Source organism: Nannobrachium achirus (assembly GCF_963921795.1).
Source record: "Nannobrachium achirus genome assembly, chromosome: 2".
NCBI lineage: Eukaryota > Metazoa > Chordata > Actinopteri > Myctophiformes > Myctophidae > Nannobrachium > Nannobrachium achirus.
In genome coordinates this window covers 29273108-29291688 of record NC_137811.1, presented here as the reverse complement: position 1 = coordinate 29291688, position 18581 = coordinate 29273108, and the positions used below count along the sequence as shown (strand labels likewise).

At 44.5% G+C, this 18581-nt stretch overlaps 1 protein-coding gene across 1 annotated transcript; it reads right to left on the bottom strand.

Moving 5' to 3' along the window:
• Position 1: 1 nt before the first annotated feature.
• Positions 2-18255, bottom strand: LOC308297525 (multiple epidermal growth factor-like domains protein 8; the record flags this gene model as incomplete). The annotated part of the gene is given in 23 exon segments (XM_080740963.1): positions 2-43; positions 881-1552; positions 2266-2389; positions 3373-3503; positions 4360-4530; positions 4907-5099; positions 6092-6260; positions 6684-6879; positions 7436-7650; positions 9078-9288; positions 9716-9842; positions 11480-11711; positions 12963-13000; positions 13002-13096; positions 14275-14438; positions 14812-14983; positions 15474-15711; positions 15875-15993; positions 16372-16479; positions 16598-16848; positions 16955-17087; positions 17428-17668; positions 17928-18255. Coding segments are annotated over 23 exon segments (4350 nt in total). The 5' UTR covers positions 18236-18255.
• Between the last annotated feature and the right edge of the window lie 326 nt (positions 18256-18581).

Sequence of the window (18581 nt, the reverse complement as noted above, 5' to 3'; positions counted from 1 at the left end):
CTTAGGGGGCAGAGGGTTGTGTTGGATGACTGCCACTCTTCATCTGAGGGGAGAAGAGATGGAAAGAGTGGGAGAGGAAGGTCGGGCAGCCAGATTGAGGCGATGCAAAAATAAATACAAAAGCCTAAAAGAGAGTGACACTGAGGAGAGTTTGAAAATAAAAGACAGCAGCGAGGGAGCGCTTGGGAGATTGCCCGGCCATTTCTGAGTGACAGAACAAAATAGTGGAAGAGCACCAGAAACACGGTTTAAACATGGTTTCACCCTCCCCCCGGGGAAATCTCTCTTTTGCGAACGCCCATCGATCATTTCGACCGGAGGGTTAGCGACTCACTCCACGGAGGTTAAGGTTAGGGTGAGGGTTAGAGTCGGGTGTCGAAAAGATGACATGTAGTAACAGCGACACGCTCCCCTCCCCCCTCCCTGATGTACCACTCACAAAACCTGTGAGGCTGTCAGTCAAAACAAACAAACAAACATACACACCAAACACAGACATGTTTCAAAACAGAATGGTAATTTAGCTGCTGTTATAATCAAAGCCCAGTGCTCGACCACCGCATACAGTTACATGCGTATGTACATAAATACATGCATACAGATATACAAACAGACACATGCACAGAGAGCTCGCACACTTAACAGCTTTGGCTTTGGGCAGCCATGCCCATCGGTGACGAGAGTCAGACATATTAATGTGTGTGAATGGGCGAATGTAATGCACAATAATTGATAAAGGCGCTATATAAACACACCATTTACAGTACTAATATATGGGTTTTGACAGAATGTTTTGCCAAACAAGAAATGGAAATATACCAAAACACCAGTCAATGCCATATATAACTCATTGCGTTTTATTTCAAAACACAAATAAGACATTAATCTTCCAGAAATTAAATATTTTATAAGACCAATTGAGTAGATTAAAAAAAAATAAGTTTCGTATCTTATTTAGGAGAAACACGATCTCATTTAGGAAGCCTGTCATACTGATATTGTAGCCCGGGTCCTGGCGCAGGAACAGCAGACCCTGGGACTCCCCCTGTGCCTCGACGGTGCCCACCCCTCTCAAGGCGATGTAGAAGCGACTGGACTTCAGCGAGTGGACCTCATGGGGAAAGGTGATGACCACGCGGTCCCTGACGCCACGGACAATGAGCACTGTTTGGGGTTTCCACACCGTGATGTAGGAGATGAGACCCTCAGCTCGCTCCTCCCGCACCTCCTGTGACTCGTCTTCGATCTTGATGGTGTGAACGCCCGACTGGCGGTCGACGTCCACGATGAAGGTGTCATGAGAGTTCGACACGTACACCTCCACTTCCCCGAAGGTCACGTTGATGGTGATGCGGGTGTCCACGTTGGTGAACTTGGGATGGGCGGAGAAGAAGACGGTGCGTCCCTTGGGCAGATTGCGGATGGTCGGGTTGTGGAAGCAGTTGGTTTGGGACGTCGGGTCGAAGCAGCATTCGTTGTCTACGTTGAACTGGCGGTGGCACTGACACCCGTTAACAGGTGTGCCGTTGAAGGAGTCTTTGCACTTGGCACACTAGATTTGGGAATTTGAGAACGAGATGGAGCAAAGTATGTAATATATGATTGTTGTTAGTTAAAAAAAGAAAAGGAAATGACATGCTCCCAATTTAAAGAGGTGGTGCCATAGTTTTGTACTTTTTCTTTTTTGTATGTGTCTATGGAGTTAACATTACTTTAATAGACCACCGGGTGGGGTTATAATGTGCAAATTTACCTTCCCTTTGTTGCCTATTGTGTGTCTATTTTTGGTTACTTCCTGAAAGTTGAAAACCATACACCCTAAACTGTGGGTGTGGCTACTGGCTAACTTCAGCCGGGTCACCACCCACCTGACAACCAGGCATACTTAATGAACTGGTGGGTGTTGCCACATAAAAACATAATTTTAACACTTTCTGTTCACCCCTCACCTCCCCTCATTGTATGTATGGTGCAGTGATGTGATGTTAAAAAGCTCCGGTGATACAGCAAAGGTGATACAACCACACCCTCCCCTGGACGATGATGCTAAAATTAAAATAACAACAATAATAATATTGATGTCATATGACCTTTAAGGTTGAAAGACTATTTTCATTCAAGAAACCAGTAAAATAAACAAGGATTACCGTCAAAGTGAGGATGGCCCATACCTTATAAAACATATTTAGCTTTACTTAATTTCATTGTTAATTTTGTTTTAGGACAGAAACAGTGCATGTACGGATGTTTGTTTTAAGTGGATACCTGTTGTCTGTAGCAGTCCTTCCTGTACTTCCTACAGAAGGAGGACGTCTCTGTGTTGTTCTGGCAGGGACAGCCAGTACCGTCATATTCATTACATGTGTCCGCATGGCCGTTACACTGACACCTGGAGGCAGGGGGAACAAAGAGGCTTTAGATTGATGTTTTTACTGACAAAAATTCATAAACATGACCATGTATTTTTGCATATCTGTCAAAAGGATAAAAGCTGGAGAGCTTATGTGTATGTGTGTGTGTGTGTGTGTGTGTGTGTGTGTGTGTGTGTGTGTTGTTGTCTGGCCCTGTTACAGATGTTGTCCAAAAATCATGCAGATCGGTACACAGTATGTCTGTAGCCATTAAATGAAACGGGTATTTCTTACATTGATGCTCCTACATATTATCATGCAAGCACCAGTTAAAGTTACTTTCTATCCCTCATATACTGTGTGCACAGTGCACACCCCATAACCCACACACTGCACATCATTTCGGAGCTCATATAACGGGTAAGGGCTAGTAGTATATAACAACGAAATGTGACATAGCACTGTTTACACAATGTTGTACCCCCTCCAACTGTATATGTGTTCCCCTTTTTTCAACTGTTTTTACGATTATGAAACTTGCTTTGGCAATGTGAACGTAGGTTTTCTCATACCAATAAAGCTCCTTTGAATTGAATTGTGCCAATTGAGGTGTGTGTGTGTGTGTGTGTGTGTGTGTGTGTGTGTGTGTGTGTGTGTGTGTGTGACTTATATAGGATTTTTGGGCATAATCAAAATTGCATTGAACAAGAGCCCCCGCTAATTCTATTCTATTTACATTTCCCTCAATTTTCACTTCCTCTGTACTTCACTGAAACTTCATAAAACTCTATTGTTGAGAACCAGTATTGTCCTGAAATAAAAGGTTAACGTGGATACAGATTTGGAATTACTGGCTAATAATGATTACAACAATCGTTTTCCTTTTAATTAAGCGACTGTTGAGTCTTTGTTTACTGAGTGGGGGGAGTAGCAGTCTTGGCGGCAGCCATTCACCTCTTTTAGTTTTTCAACAAAGCTATCTCTAATGTCTCTTTCTTCCCAAGCAGAAAGCAACACTCACTTGTCACATTTCCCCTGCAGCAGGAAGTAGCCGCTGAGGCAGCTCTCACACTTGTCTCCTACACTGTTGTTCTGGCAACTCACACACACAGCGTTTTCTTCTGTGGGACCCTCCGACACCCAGTTTTGGATCTTAGAAAAATATATGAGAAACGTACAATCATAACCAAAACCATAAGTCAGCAATCAATCAATCTGGGAACCCATCGGCAAAAAGAAAAAAAAAAAATATTTCCCCCTTTAAATTTGCCTCTGGGGCACCGCCTGCTTCCACTTGGAGAGACCGGATGTCAGCCGTTCACTCTCCGTTAGCGCTCCACTTCCGCTCTCTCGTCTCTTTGTTTACATTCCTAACTCTACACCAGTGGTTCTCAACCTGGGTCCCCAAATTATTTTGGGGGGACCCCAGATGATTAACTTAATGTGCAATGTTGTTTTTTCACTCAACAGTAAACAAACCGACATAAGGTTTAAGTGTGTAGCGGGTATCTGCACATTTCTAAAGTGACAATTTGAGGACTTTTTAATACCTCTAAAATGGCAAATTAAACATTGGCCAAATTGTCAAATCTTAGAGGCAGAAATTGTGAGCATGTAGATCTGCTATTTTCACAATAGAACCGTGATATACAAAATGTAAAGCCTCAACTCTTAATGCTCGTCAGGGTGGGGGGTCCCCAGTTAAAATGTGATTATTTTGGGGGTCGCAGCCTGAAAAGGTTGAGAACCACTGCTCTACACGACAGATTCAGCTGCGGAGCTCTGAATCTGTCTTGAGAGATTAATATCCAATATTCACAAGTGGAGGTTTACTCCGTGCTGTGCATATGATATCAAGCCGAGCGGAGCCAGAACAAGCACAGGGATGTCTAGATGAGTTATTAGCAGATAAGAATATTAAAAGCAGGAGGTTCTTGTGTGTGTGTGTCAAACTTGGTCCCAGAGACAGAGGGTAGACATGGTAAATATGAAGAGGCAAGACACTGACACTTATGGGGTCCAGGGGGTAGAGGTTTAGTTTATCCAAGGCTTTCTTATGCTCGTCCCGGGACAGACATATGCCACTGTTCCCTCTGCAAAACTCCCGACAGGGACGACATGTGCCCCCGCCCTTGGCAGAGCCCACAAACAGAGGCTTACATTTCTCACAGTGTTTACCCTGGAACAGAGAGGGAAGGACAGCATGAGTCAGACTAGGGGTCTGTTAATATATGGTCTAGGTGTTTGTGTGTGTGTGTGCATAGTTCACGTATTCCCTTAATGATAAACCCAGATTCCAACTAAGTAATAACAACATTTAAAGAAAAGTTAAGAGGGACAAGAAACGACATGAAGACATTTAATTTCAAAACAAACTAAAAGGGAAGGCAGGAAAGACTAACAAAAACAGGGCTGACAGCCAAGTACAAAAGCAATAACACACCATGATATGCTTGAAATTAATACCAAATGACTGATAGTGAAAATCGAGCCGATACATAATTCCATAACAAACACACTGTTGCCGTGTGTAATCAATAGATCCCTCTACTCACAATAGTGTTGTTGTGACACTCCAGGCAGACGTCTGGCTTGTTGACCCCGGCACAGTTGCTGTGTTTGTTGCAGCTGCACTGAGAAGAACAGTTCTCCCCGACGAAGCCAAAGTGACACTGACACACCCCCGGGGAGACGCACGTGCCGTTCACACAGCCCTGAGCACACACCGGCTCACACTGTCCCGACGTACTGGACGGAGGGAAGTGAGGTGGAAAATATTGTCCAGGTATTGTGACAAGTAGATCATCATCGCAAAATAAAGCCTAATGCTACGTACGTTCACATTGGCAGATACAAAAGATACAAAGCTACACAGCATATTTGTAGCAGTTTCTATCTTTGTAGCCGAACTCAACATTTTTGTAGCTTTGTAGCCATTGTAGCTTTTGTAGCAACTACACACGCTGGATGTAAGGTACATTTGTATCTTCATATCGCTCGCTTTCATTGAAAATGAATAGTGTGTCCGTCAATCCGTCCGTAACGCCTCAATGTCTATAGCTGACCTGTTCTGACATCACAGTGATGACTCGACCAGCTCAGCAGAAGAGTACACAGTCTACAGTACATGCCTAAGCGCCCATGTGCTCGCACCCATATTCTTCTCGCCCTTAGGGCGTCTTACTGGTATCCATCAGTGTGAACGCAGCATAACATAATAGGAGTGATGCCAGACGCTAACGTGCATCACCTGTTACACTTTATTTTGTCATGATGAGTGGCATTTCAACCGGCTTATGATACACATGCAGTACTACAGATATTGATTTAAAAAAAATATTTAATAGCTTACAAGCTTCTGCAAAAATAATGGTATGTTAGTTTCTAGTCTCATGCCAGACGATTGGGGGTACTATGATTAAAACCTTTTTTTTTTTTTAACATTTATTTTTGTCCTTTGCTCAATTTAATTGCTTTGCCAATTCCTGACCACCTGTGTATTCTAGTCCCTTGTCACTTCCAGCACCTAAAATGTGGTCTTAGGGAGAGCACAGGAAATCCTCTGTCGCCATCAATACAAAGCCTTGTAATAAGAATAGAACCTGCAGAAAGTCACGGGAAGATGGGCCAGATTTAGCATGTCACGATCATCATGTGTAAGGATGACGAGTCCCAATACAGAAAGAATTCATTGCACTTGGTGAATAAAGCGATTGTGACTTTGAGGCGCTGAGCTTTACATGCTGAGTATGTAGCCCTGTTTGCAGGTACAGTGGTAGCCCTGGGGCAGGTCATGACAGTCCTGGGTGCTGTTGCAGTGGTGGTGGCCGTTGGCACACTCGTCTTCCTCTGGACAGTGGAGGAAAGACCAGCTGCTGTTCCTCAGAGGACACACTCCATCACTCACGCCTGGAAATGAGAACAACTTCAATTACAGTGTCCTCTATTCCAGTGGTTCTCAACCTTTTCAGGCCGCGAGTCCCCAAAATGATCATATTTGAGCTTAGCTTGACTCCGTTCCACAGATAAATATTATGAAAATAGATGATCTACAAGCTCACAAATCCTCGCAATGCGAGATCAGTTCTTTTCTTTTATTATTATTTTTCTTTCTTATATTATTTGAATTTTTTTGTTGTTTGTTGATTACTTTTGATGCATGGTCTTTTTTCATTTAGCACTTAAAAGTCCTTAAATTGTCACGTTACTATCATCTGGGGTCCCCTCCAAAATCATGTTTCCCAACCCACAGGTTGAGGACCACTGCTCTATTCCTCAACCCGTACTTCAGTCAGATCAAATCTCGGGACTTTTGGCTTATTTTTTACCCACCGTCGAGTCCTCCCTGCAGGCAGCGCCCGGCCCCGTTGCCTCCGCGGGCGGCGCACCAGCCGCACTGGGGCCTGCCGATGCACTGGGAGCACTGGGTGAGCTGGGAGCACTGTGGGGAGCAGGAGTCGCCGCCAGAGAGCAAGCGCCCACACTGGCCTGCCTCACAACGCAGCGGCACGAAGGACGGACTCATACACTAGAACACACAGGAGAGATCCAGGAGAGATGAATTATCCAAACGTGAAAAGGAATCGAGTCTGCACACTGGTGATGCTGAAAAAGCTCTGCTGTGTTTTTATTGCATTGTCAACGTTTCGCATCATCAAACGGTGACGATGCAATAAAAACACAGCAGAGCTTCTTCAGCATCACCAGTGTGCAGACTATTCCTTTTCAAGATATCTTTGCTTGTCTTGCACACAGGCCACGGAAGTGTGTGCACTACCCTCTTCATCCAAACACCATGTACTGTAATTGAACCTAATCTTACATAACTAAACCTTCTATTATCAATTCAACATATGGATTTTCTGTTGCACTCATTATCAAACCCTACAACCGCACCCACTGAACACCCCAAATGCTCTTTCTTGATACTTAGGATGGGTTAAATGCAGAGCGCCTATTTCACCGTGTGTGGAAATACACAGTGACAAATACCCCAAAGGATGGCTCGGGTCAAATTAATAGCATTATTAAATAGAAAAGGAAATGATCTGTTAAAGAGATGTGTACAAAATAGCCAGTCATACCTGCTGCAAAGCCATGCTCCACACACAATGCTGCCAGCCCCCATCAGAGCCTCGGGAGCCCAGGCAGAGGCTGCAGTTGTGGAGGCTGTGGCAGGGGGGAGGGCACGGCAGAGGTGGGGATGATTCCACCTGCATTGGGGATACGTTGAGCAAGGCGTAGCTGAAACACGTCCAGTCGTAGATGGGGTTCACATGCAGGATGCGCCTGGTCTCACCTGGATGTAAGCAGGATGTACAGTCAAGGAGTTAACAGCTGAGAGTCATTGTAAGCTACTCTGGACATAAATAGAGATGTACTACATACAATGTTTTCCTTCCCTTTACCGACACCTAAAATTAGCGTATTGGTACTGAGAACCCATCCAATACCAGTGTGTAACTAGAAAGATATGTGACAAGTGTGGTTGCCGGTTTCCAAATGGACCCTTACACAACTCTATGGGGGTCCTTGAAATTAAAAAGGTTGAGAACCACTGCTCTAGTAATAAATAAATACATATCCTATCATGTAATTAGTGAAGGGGTCCATGAAGTGCCACCCGCCTTCGTACCGCTATTCAAAGCAGATCAGTACACCTACCGGTTCCCCGCTTGGCAAATTTACTTCTCAGAACTCTGGCAAGCAACTACCCAGAAAGCACAGCCAGGACCTGGACCAATCAGTGATGTCTCGATTGGGGCCAGTTCAAGTCAAACCATGACTAGTCAGATCTGGCCAGAATATCACCTGATTTCAACCAACATAAATCCTGCCCATGAAACGGATGTCCTGCATTAATCAGAGAGGGTCCGATCAGATACAGATACAGATATCCATATATGGCCATATGTCTAGATGTGAGCGGCCCCAAGTGCTGGGAACTTCTAGTTCACATTACCATGAAAGGCAAATCACACTAGAGTGATGAAGAGAAAGGATGGGTCCTTCTACCCCTGACGTAGCCATAAAACTCAGAAACATTGGAAATGTACTTTTCCTACATTGCATTTTTGATACTTTTATTTAAGTAAAACATGTGAGTACTTCCTCCATCACTGTCAGTTTGAACTACAGTGAACAACAACAAACATTCCACATCTGGACCTTCATTAGCTTCCCATGAGACAAAACAAGCGAATGGCCTACAGTGATGGCCTACAGTGATGTCAGGGGAACCACTCTTAACAGAATGGGTTTGCCGCTCTGACATCACACTCTGACTTCATGTGATGTCAGAACCACACTAACAGAGTCCCTGTTATGCCCATACTAATGGAGATCCCTGATGTCATCAATATTAAGCCCATATCTAACAGGACTTCATATGGGAATGCCCATATATGGAGGCCACATTGGATACATACCACACTAACAGAATCCATATATTGTCAAGACAGCCCCTATCTGTGTGGCTGGTTCTACAGATAGGGAACTCCATGTCTGGGCATAAAAGGGATTGTATGTATGATGTCATAGACATCACAGGACTTTCACATAACGAATACTGAGTAAGCATGTTTGGGCTCTCACAGCATATCTCCATATACAGTACATGGATCTCCATATTTGGGTACCAGGGGTCTCCATTATGGTAACTGGTCTGATATACATCACTAGCCAGATAGTTTTAATTCATAAGTGTCTCTGCAACACTTGATGTACCTGTGCGTTTGAACTGGCGAGTCCACATGCATTTTCCTGAGGCGGTGCATTTGGGGCAGTCTGAGGCTTCACAGCTGGTCTCAGTACAGTTGCTGGACAGGAAGATCTCTCTCTGGTTCATGCGACAGTCGTGTTCTGACGTACAGCTGACTGAGCTGCTGATACAGGCCCCCTCTGGACAGTTGGTGCACCACTTGCACTGCAAGGCAGGCTGGGAGATCCAAGACAGTAAAGAACAACCACAACAAACAGCAACACTTTATTCAGTTTCATCAGAAATATCATAGCTGTAAGATGGAACCTGTGTTCCAATGGATCCAATGTAGTTATTATTTAGTCACAAGCTTGTGTTAATACTTTTCATTGGTTAGATATTTATTTAAATAAAAAGAAAATACAGAAACACTAGACTAACCCTTAACCATTTTAACTTTCATTTTAAAATAGCAAAAATAGCTGATCTACAAGCTATTAATGCTTGACTACCACCAACGGTGCAAAATATGACAACCCAGTTTGCAAGTAAGAATTAACATTTCATACAACAAACACATTTAAAGCATTGGCTTTCCCCTGTAACATTTTAGAAGTTACGTTATAAATAAAGGGCTATACTGTGGTGTGACTGACTGTGCTACCTGAGCTGGACTGGAGAAGGTTCTGGGGTGTCTGGCCAGACATTCACTGCAGGTTTTCAGTCTGCGACACTGGTCTGGTTGTCGAGGTGTGGGGGAGCATGGAGAGAGACCAGTGGAACAACCCATTCTGTCAGAGAAGGAAGGGAAGATTTTAGAAAACGGTCTTATTCTCTTTATTAATCAAGGACAACAGTATGCTGTTAATACTGTAGATTCACCAAATACTGTATGGACTCAAATTAATTGCAAATAACAAAACTAAACAGACATCCCAATCTTATGCAAAACTGGAAAATAGTACAAGATGACCAGCAACGAATACGAAATTTTAAAATACATTTTCGTTCACACATTGTGATTGGTTGAATACCTGAAGAGCTTCCCGTTCTACATATTTATACGGTGAAGAATTACAGGCTGTGTAGCAGTAGCATTCAGAGATGTGGAAGAGATAGTTTGTTTGGCTTGTTAGACCATGTGCCCTCTGTGATAGCTCAACAAATGACCTGATATTTCACAATCAAATGATATTTCATTGTGAAAAATGTAATGTTAAAGAAAAAAAGATGGAAAGTTATTTGTGCCTCCCCTTTTGAAATTAAGTGCACAGTATATACTATATATATATATATATATATATATATATATATATATATATATATATATATATATATATATATATCAAACATAATTTTCCGAATGTCTGAGTGAGTGTCTGTCTGTCTGTCTGTCTGTCTGTCTGAAACAACGTTTCTCCTCAGTGGCTGGAGCAATTGATCTGAAATCGCATCACCATTAGCATATGAACACACCTAACATAACTGTGAAGCCCGTTTGTCACTTTCACAAATCATATGCTGTATATTAGCATTTTATGGTGTATCTACTATCTATTCTGCATCTAGCATGAGGCATATCTATTCTGCATCTAGCATGAGGCAACATGTTTAACCAGCTCTGTGTGTGTGTGTGTGTGTGTGTGTGTGTGTGTGTGTGTGTGTGTGTGCAGGCAGGCGGGTGTGTGCAGGCGGGTGGGCGGGCGGGCGGGCGGGCGGGGAACACAGTATCTCTGTAGCCATTAAACGAAACGGGTGCACACATCCCATAACCCACACACTGCACATCATTTCGGAGCTCATATATTTGAACGGGTAAGGGCTAGTATATATATATACACTTTCTTTACTGTTAATTGTCGGACACTTTCAGAGTGTATTGAAAATCTAATTTAAGCCAATCTGTCAGAAAGAGCCCACAAAAAGCATGGCAACTAGTTTGGAGCACAGCTGGGCTGTGAGCTGCTCTGTTTCCTAGAAGGAGAAAATGAAAGATAGAAAGGCTCTGTTTAGACTATTCTCCACAGCTCTGTGCACTCTGAGGACAGAAAGCCTTATTGAGCTTTATCAGTGAGATGTAAATGAATTATCTCTGTGTCTCCTCCTGTTTATGTTAGGAGCATTATGCTAGGCTTACACTGGCAGGGACTTGATCATTGTATGTGGTTGTTATTTTTCCTACTGTCTCTCCTCGTCTCACTGGTAATAAAAGACTCCAGACACGTTTAGTGTATTGCTGCTGGTGTGTATGTATACACACCAGTTAGGATCTTGCTAGCTCCACAACAGAGCAATCTAAAAGTCCTGCAGGCGCATATAAGTAAAATTGACCAATGTTCACTGTGAGTGGAATAATATGACCAATGTAATTCCTCTGTCTCAGTACCATGCTACGCAGTTATTCATATTGTTTGCATGTATGTCGTACCTTTCAGCAGTATCTGATGAGGCACACACACCCCTACACCAGATACAGCTGCCTGTGGTGGAGTTACAGGTCTCTGGCGTGGGCAGCAGGGCACAGGGATCAGAGGGCACGGTCAGCGTGAGCAGGCGTCCCAGCGTGACCCCGTTGAAACCTCCCGACAGGATGAGTCGTCCGTCCCAGCTGGTCATGGCCAGAGACACTGACCGGTTGACTGGCTCACCCACTGCTGAGGCTGACAGAGGGAGAGAGGGGAGAAGGTAAAAATAAAGGAGATCAAGAATGGCTTGATCCTAAAACGCAGCCACAGAGAGTAAAGGGGATTAAGATTGCCATAGCACAGGGATTGGCACTAAGGTCTCAGAGGCACTTGCCCGTCGGGCAAGTACAGGCCATCTTCTACTTGCCCAAAGGTCATGCCCACTTGCCCGAAAAGTAAATCATACATTATAAAATGATAGGTAAGATTTTAAATACTGCTCAATGTAACACTTATTTCTTTACTTTCTGGGGCTGTGCGATACAAAATGTACCTCAATAATTCTAAATCCAAATTCCTAAATAGCTATGACTGAATATGTCTATGGTTTTGTAATTTTACATGTTTAAGTGTTGCAACAGTGAAAGCAGCACATTATAGGTAAACAGTGCCTTATTTTACATTCCACAGACCAGAAGACAGAGCGCTCTGGCCACGTCAGGTGTTTAGACAGATATCTGGTGTTGTATTTATAGACGTTTGCGTTCCCTCTCAAATGAGCACTTGCCTGGTCGGGCAACCTGAAAGCAAACTTTACCTGCCCCAAAGTTTTATTTACCTGCCGGGGGCAGGTGGGCAAGCCTTAGTGTCATCAATGCCTGTGTAGCACCCCACAGTTAGTATCAGCCATGAACCAGCGACAACAGCCCTGCTAATCGGGCTCAGCCCTATTAGCACGACTGGTTGTGCGTTGGACTGGCGAGTGGGAGTCCCAATCCCCGCTTCCGCGTATCGCTACATCTGGCGTTGTCGGCAGGATGAGGAGCGTATGCCCTCGTGAGGAGGAACAGTGCCACATCGTGTGCGGTGGTCCGCGGCGTGATGTGTGAAGCGCGAGGGCGCGCTCCAAAAGACCTGGGGGGTGAATGTAGCACCCCACAGTTAGTATCAGCCATGAACCAGCGACAACAGCCCTGCTAATCGGGCTCAGCCCTATTAGCACGACTGGTTGTGCGTTGGACTGGCGAGTGGGAGTCCCGGGTTCAATCCCCGCTTCCGCGTATCACTACACCTGCATAGCATGTTGCGAACATTTGATAGACCTGCCCTGGCTGTAATGGAGGCCACAGAATAGCACTCTTAGTTTGGTGAGATGTCTTTTTTTTAATTAAGTCTACCGATCTGACCTGTACCAAATGAGTTACTATTTTACAATGATTTAAAAAATGATTTTACTCACTTTGTTTATAATTTACAATAATAAGTAAACAAAGTCAAGTGAATTACCTGGCTGTATCCAGGTGTTACAGTTGATCTGGTAGAGACACCGAGTTACTATAGTCCTCTGCTTCTGTCCTCCCTCCAACAATGACCATGGTGTCTTTGATCAGGGCCGCCGCATGGAAGAAACGAGGCACGAGCTGTATAGGGAAGCACATATCACACGTAAGACTCTTCTCTACATTGTCTCATAAAACAACACCTGCTCACATTAAAATGTAAAGGATAGAGCCGATTTTTGTATCCAAGTCCTGGACCACCAATAACTGATCTTTTTTTTTTTTTAACAATATGTTTATTTTCCTTTTTTTTTTTAAATACAAAGCAACACAACAAAAGCATAGATCAGACAAAATAAACAAACAAAAAACCCCACAAAATACAAAAAATACAAAATAATCATGACACAAAGAGCACGCACATCACATGAACATCTCGATTCATAAGCCACAAGGCCAGACAAATGACCGTAGAGAGAAAACAAAACAAAGAAACAACTACCCCACTCCTGGTTCCTCCATCAGATAGGAAAGGTCGTTTCCCTTAACATACTGAATAAAACGTCCCCATATTTTCTCAAATAGCTCTTGTTTGTTTTTGAGAGTGTACGTAATTCTTTCTAAAGGAAGGCATAAAGATAGTTCCTTAAAACACTGAGCGATGCTAGGTTTCCCTGTCTTTTTCCACGAAAGGGCGATAATAACTGATCTTTTAACTGTTATTTTGTAAAGACAAATCGGCTAAATCTTACATTTTTAAAAAGAATATTCAATATCTGAAAAACTGAGATTTCATTAAAGATTCTATTTGAAAACATTTAAAACATAAATGATGGATATTTATTCAACTCCTGCTGTATATGAAAAGAATCAGAAGGTCCCCAGTTCACCCTCCGGCCTCGGTCTATGTGTCGATAGCCTGGGATCGCTTCCAATTTCGGGCTTTTGATCCGGTCGGGAGCGGATGGCGTCCTACGTCATTTTGTAGTCAGAACGGACAAACTAGGATGCCATCCGGTCTAGACTGGATCAAACTATCTGTTTAGTAAACGAGCACCAGGCTTTCCCCCGAGAAAGCCTGGTGAGTGGTGACGCGAGGTTAATGGAGGAGTCCATAAGCATGACACTTAACCCCTACCTCCTCTATGGGCTCTGTATTAATATTTCCCACTGCTCCAAACAGTTTGAATGGGTTCAATGCAGAGCACACATTTCACGTGTGTACAAAGTGTACTGTGATATCACTGATACGCCAGGTATTTCCCTACCATGCAGGTACTACTGTACCACACTACCTACACTACACTACACTACAGTACCTTGTTTCCCTGTGAGGGGACCAGCAGAGACCAGGTGAGGTTGGGGTAGTACAGGCTGTACAGTTCTCCAGAAGGCTCCACGGTCTCCACATGGAAGCGGTAGCCTCCAAACACATAGACGGCATCGGTCTGCTCGTGGTACACTGCTGAATGGCCATACAGACCTGAAGGAAGATTCAAAGACAGTTCAGTGGTCAGTCAGAGTGAATCCTAATGAGTATCTGTATGAGACTTTATTATCATAAAGCACTGTCATGTACAGTGGACTTTAAGGCTTAATGAGGAGTTTGGCCAGTGGTAGGCTAGGCAGTGGACAATGCTTATGTTATGTCCTTATGCATGTAATCCTGTTTTGTTCCTTGTGTTATGAGTGTAGCCTATAGTATAGGCCTATATGTTTTGCATACTTGGCTGCTGTGTGACAAGACAAAATTCTGAGTGAACGGACAATTAAGTATTATATCATATGATATCATATCAAGTGATTAAAAGGCAGCAGCCTATTATAGACAGCAGACTGTTAGAGCTCCTCCAGACCAGTAGGAGGTGTCCCAGTGTGAGGGGCGATGGTCCAGTTCCCAGACAGGAGACTGAACTCCAGCAGGTGGTGGTTGAAGCCGTTCTCAGGAGAGTAACCTCCAATCAGCAGCGCTGAGGTGTCTCTGCGCACCGTTAGAGTGTGGCCAGACACTGGGGGCAGCACTGAGCTCTAAGGGGTGGGAGAGGAGATCAAGGTCAGTCTCTATATTCCCATCCAGAAATAGTTTCATTTAAAAATGTTCTATATCATTTTAGCAATAATGTAGTATAAGACGCTGGGGGCGTGTTCCTCCCTCCGCGTCATCGGCGCCCACACCCTAGGTGGGGTTGGCGATAGAGCCTTTCTGTGTGGAGTTTGCATGTTCCCCCAGTGTCTCCAAGGGTAGATGCCCTCACAAAAACATGCAGTAGTCCTGGTTTCTATACTACCTCCCCCTAGCCAACCAGGTGCTCCCCAATTCCCCTGGCGCGGCAGGGGGAGAGCGGAAACCAGGACTACAGGTTAGGTAGTTGGCACTGGGTGAGAAAATGGGTTGCAGAACCGTGGGATACAAATATAAGAATAAAAGAAATGTAGTATAAGACATGTACTGTATGTGTGTATCCCATTTCTGAATGAAACTCCATTTTCTATCACTATGAGATGAGATAGTTCTCACCTTGTACTCTCTCCACACTAAACTACTGAGGTTGAGACTCCAGGTGTCCATGACAACACCCTTCTCGGTGACCCCACCCACCACCAACATGAAGTTGTGATTGGCTCCCTTGCTGCCAGGGAGAGGCTCATGATTGGTCAACATGGCAGAGGCGTGGTGGTAGCGAGGGATGGGGGTGGAGCCTTCATCTGCCGAGCTGGTCAGCATCTGAGTCCAACGGTGCTCCGACACTGAATATCTGAAACAGGCAGCAAACATGCATGTCACTCATTCATTCAGTGATGGATATACAAAGTTTGAATTTACAACCTCAAACTGGCTTTAATATGGCAAATCAATAACACTGGATAGTCCATTTTTAAATAAGGGATCTTTGTCAAAATAAGATGATCATTGTTCACCTGTAGACGTTTCCCAGGATGCCCTCTGAGAGAGAGAGCCCCCCGTACATCCAGAGGTTCCCCTGGGGTCCAGAGAGCAGAGAGTGACCCATCCTCTGGAGGAACCTGTGAGCTTGGTTCTGTGGGGCAAGAAGAGTCAAACAAACAACTGGAATGTCAGTTTAGAGAGTTTAAAATGCAGTTGTGATTACAACACGCTTGCTATATATTTTAGATAATATGTTGGAGAAAACTATATATATATATTTGTTTTTATTAAACTAATATTTAGGCAATTTTCATTTACTGCCAGTATCTGTTCAAATTAAACATTCCCGCATTAATACTATTCACACACACAACATGTGATAACATTTCAATATTGTTGTTATGCCATTATAGGAGAATATAGGGATTGTTTACAATGTCTTGCGACCTACTGAGCAAGGGAGATTCAATGACTTGTGTAAATTGAGTGCATGACAGTGTGTAGACAGTGTAGCCTTATTAAGCCTTACTGTGAATTGTGTGTTCAATAGTGTTTCCCACACCAAGCTACTGGAGTCCACGGGAACAGAGCAATCGGAGCCACCCCATCCATCGGAGCACACACACACTCCCAGCGACTGACACGGGCAAAGATATCAATTAGCAATCAATTAGCTCTTCACAAGGAACTTGGGTATACATATTGATACTGACTAAATGCAAATCAGCAGTCTCAAAAAGCCTCACAGCGCTTACTATATTGCAAGATCCTCTTCCCTCTGCGAGTCCACATTCCTGGGGGCAGACTGTCCGGTCGCAGTGCGGCCCACCGTGACCCTGGGGACACTGGCAGAGGCCTCCTTGGCACTGAGCGTCTCCCTGGCACACCGGTGAGCCGTCCTCACCGCCGTCGGCACTCTGGCAACAGCGCCGCACCCAGTAGGAAGCGTTGAAGCCCTGGGGTCTGTCTGAGGACACGTTGGCCTCAAAGTAGACCGAGATCACACCTGGGGGTAAAATAAATAACGTTTAGTTACCATTACCTTTTCCAATTAAAACTATAAAATGAACAAACCTGTGCAATAAATACAAGCAGCAGGTAGCAGTTGTTACCCGAGGTGGCCTCCACTGTGATTGGCTGGGTCCTGGTGGTCCCACAAAACGCCCCAATCAGATTGTGGTCTGAATGCACCACTCCGTTGCCCAGGAAGCGAGGAAGGCCATCAAAAACATAGATGTAGGAGCTCTGAGAGACAAACAGGAAATGTATGGCAATGTGTTGTTGGAATTCTGATAGATTACAATCATTACATTACATTGAGTGTGTGTGTGTGTGTGTGTGTGTGTGTGTGTGTGTGTGTGTGTGTGTGTGTGTGTGTGTGTGTGTGTGTGTGTGAGAGAGAGAGAGAGAGAGAGAGAGAGAGAGAGAGAGAGAGAGAGAGAGAGACAATTCAAAAGACAGATAAGAGGTCTTAGTTGATATGGCTCAATGAATGTGCTTTGATGTCAAGCAATCATTTTGTAGAAGCTGGTATCAATATTAATGTTGGGAGTGAAATTCCAGCCCACGTCCAGTCAGTACTCACAGCACACTGTGTGTGGGAGTCTGGGTGCAGCGTCAGGGCCACAGGGGGACACAGCTGACCAGGGAGACATGGAGCCAGGTTCTCGGTCACAGACAGAACCCACAGGCAGTGGGACAGGCCTCCCTTTCCCCCGATGCCTCCTCGCCACCCCAGGGAAGAGGACAGAGGCAGGGGGGAGCTGGAGGTGGTGGAGAGCAGTATGGACCGTCCTTGACACTGGCGGAAGCATGTGCCGTTGTTGCTGAAGGAGACAGAGAGAGAAGGACAGAGAGGAGATAAGATACTGCGTGTCAGCTTTGATGGAGAGAGCTATATCCTTAGACTTGTGTTGTTAGGTTTTTACTTTACAACGATAAAGCACAGGGGCGCTATGAGACAAACCGTGATAATATCGTAAAACACTGAAAGATTTCGAGATTGTATTTTTATTTGAATATCTTCAAAACGAATACAAAATCGCACTGACAATCAAACAGTATCTGTAAGGTGTTTTTTCTCACCTGGGGTCTCCGTAGTATCCAGGCAGGCAGGACTCGCAGTGAGTTCCCTGGGTGTTGTGTGTGCAGTAGCACTGGCCCGTCTGGTTGTGGCAGTAGCCCTGCAGTGGGTCACCGTGGCCGTTACACTCACAGGGCACACAGCCGCCACCGCCAGCCAGAGCCGAACCAAAACTACCAGGACGACAGTGCTCACAGTGGGGGCCCGTGGTCCAGTCTGAACATGGGACAGGATATGAGAGACAGAAAGAGAGCGAAGGAAAGAAAGCAAAATACAGCAAACAAAGTGTGTTACGGCTGCAATTTTCCATATTGGTCACGTTATTTTCCGTGTCAGTGTCCACACTATGGCCCCAGGGAGACACTGGCCAGATGACAGTTCCAAAAACCTTTATGTACTGGCCCTAGCCTGGTTCCAGCCCATAGACCCGCCCACTCTCTGAGCGGACTGTTTACAAGTAGGCAGATCCACTGATCTCTAGTGATTGTTTTAGGGCAGGGCTACTCAACTGCAAAACACCAAAAGTCCAAGGGCCACAAGCTAAAAATGACAGGCTCCTATTTTGGACGTTAAGACAATGATTTTGTAACACACTACATGCGTAGTCTAAAAGTTAAGGAAACACACAGAAAACAGCCATATCTCCATCTATAAGG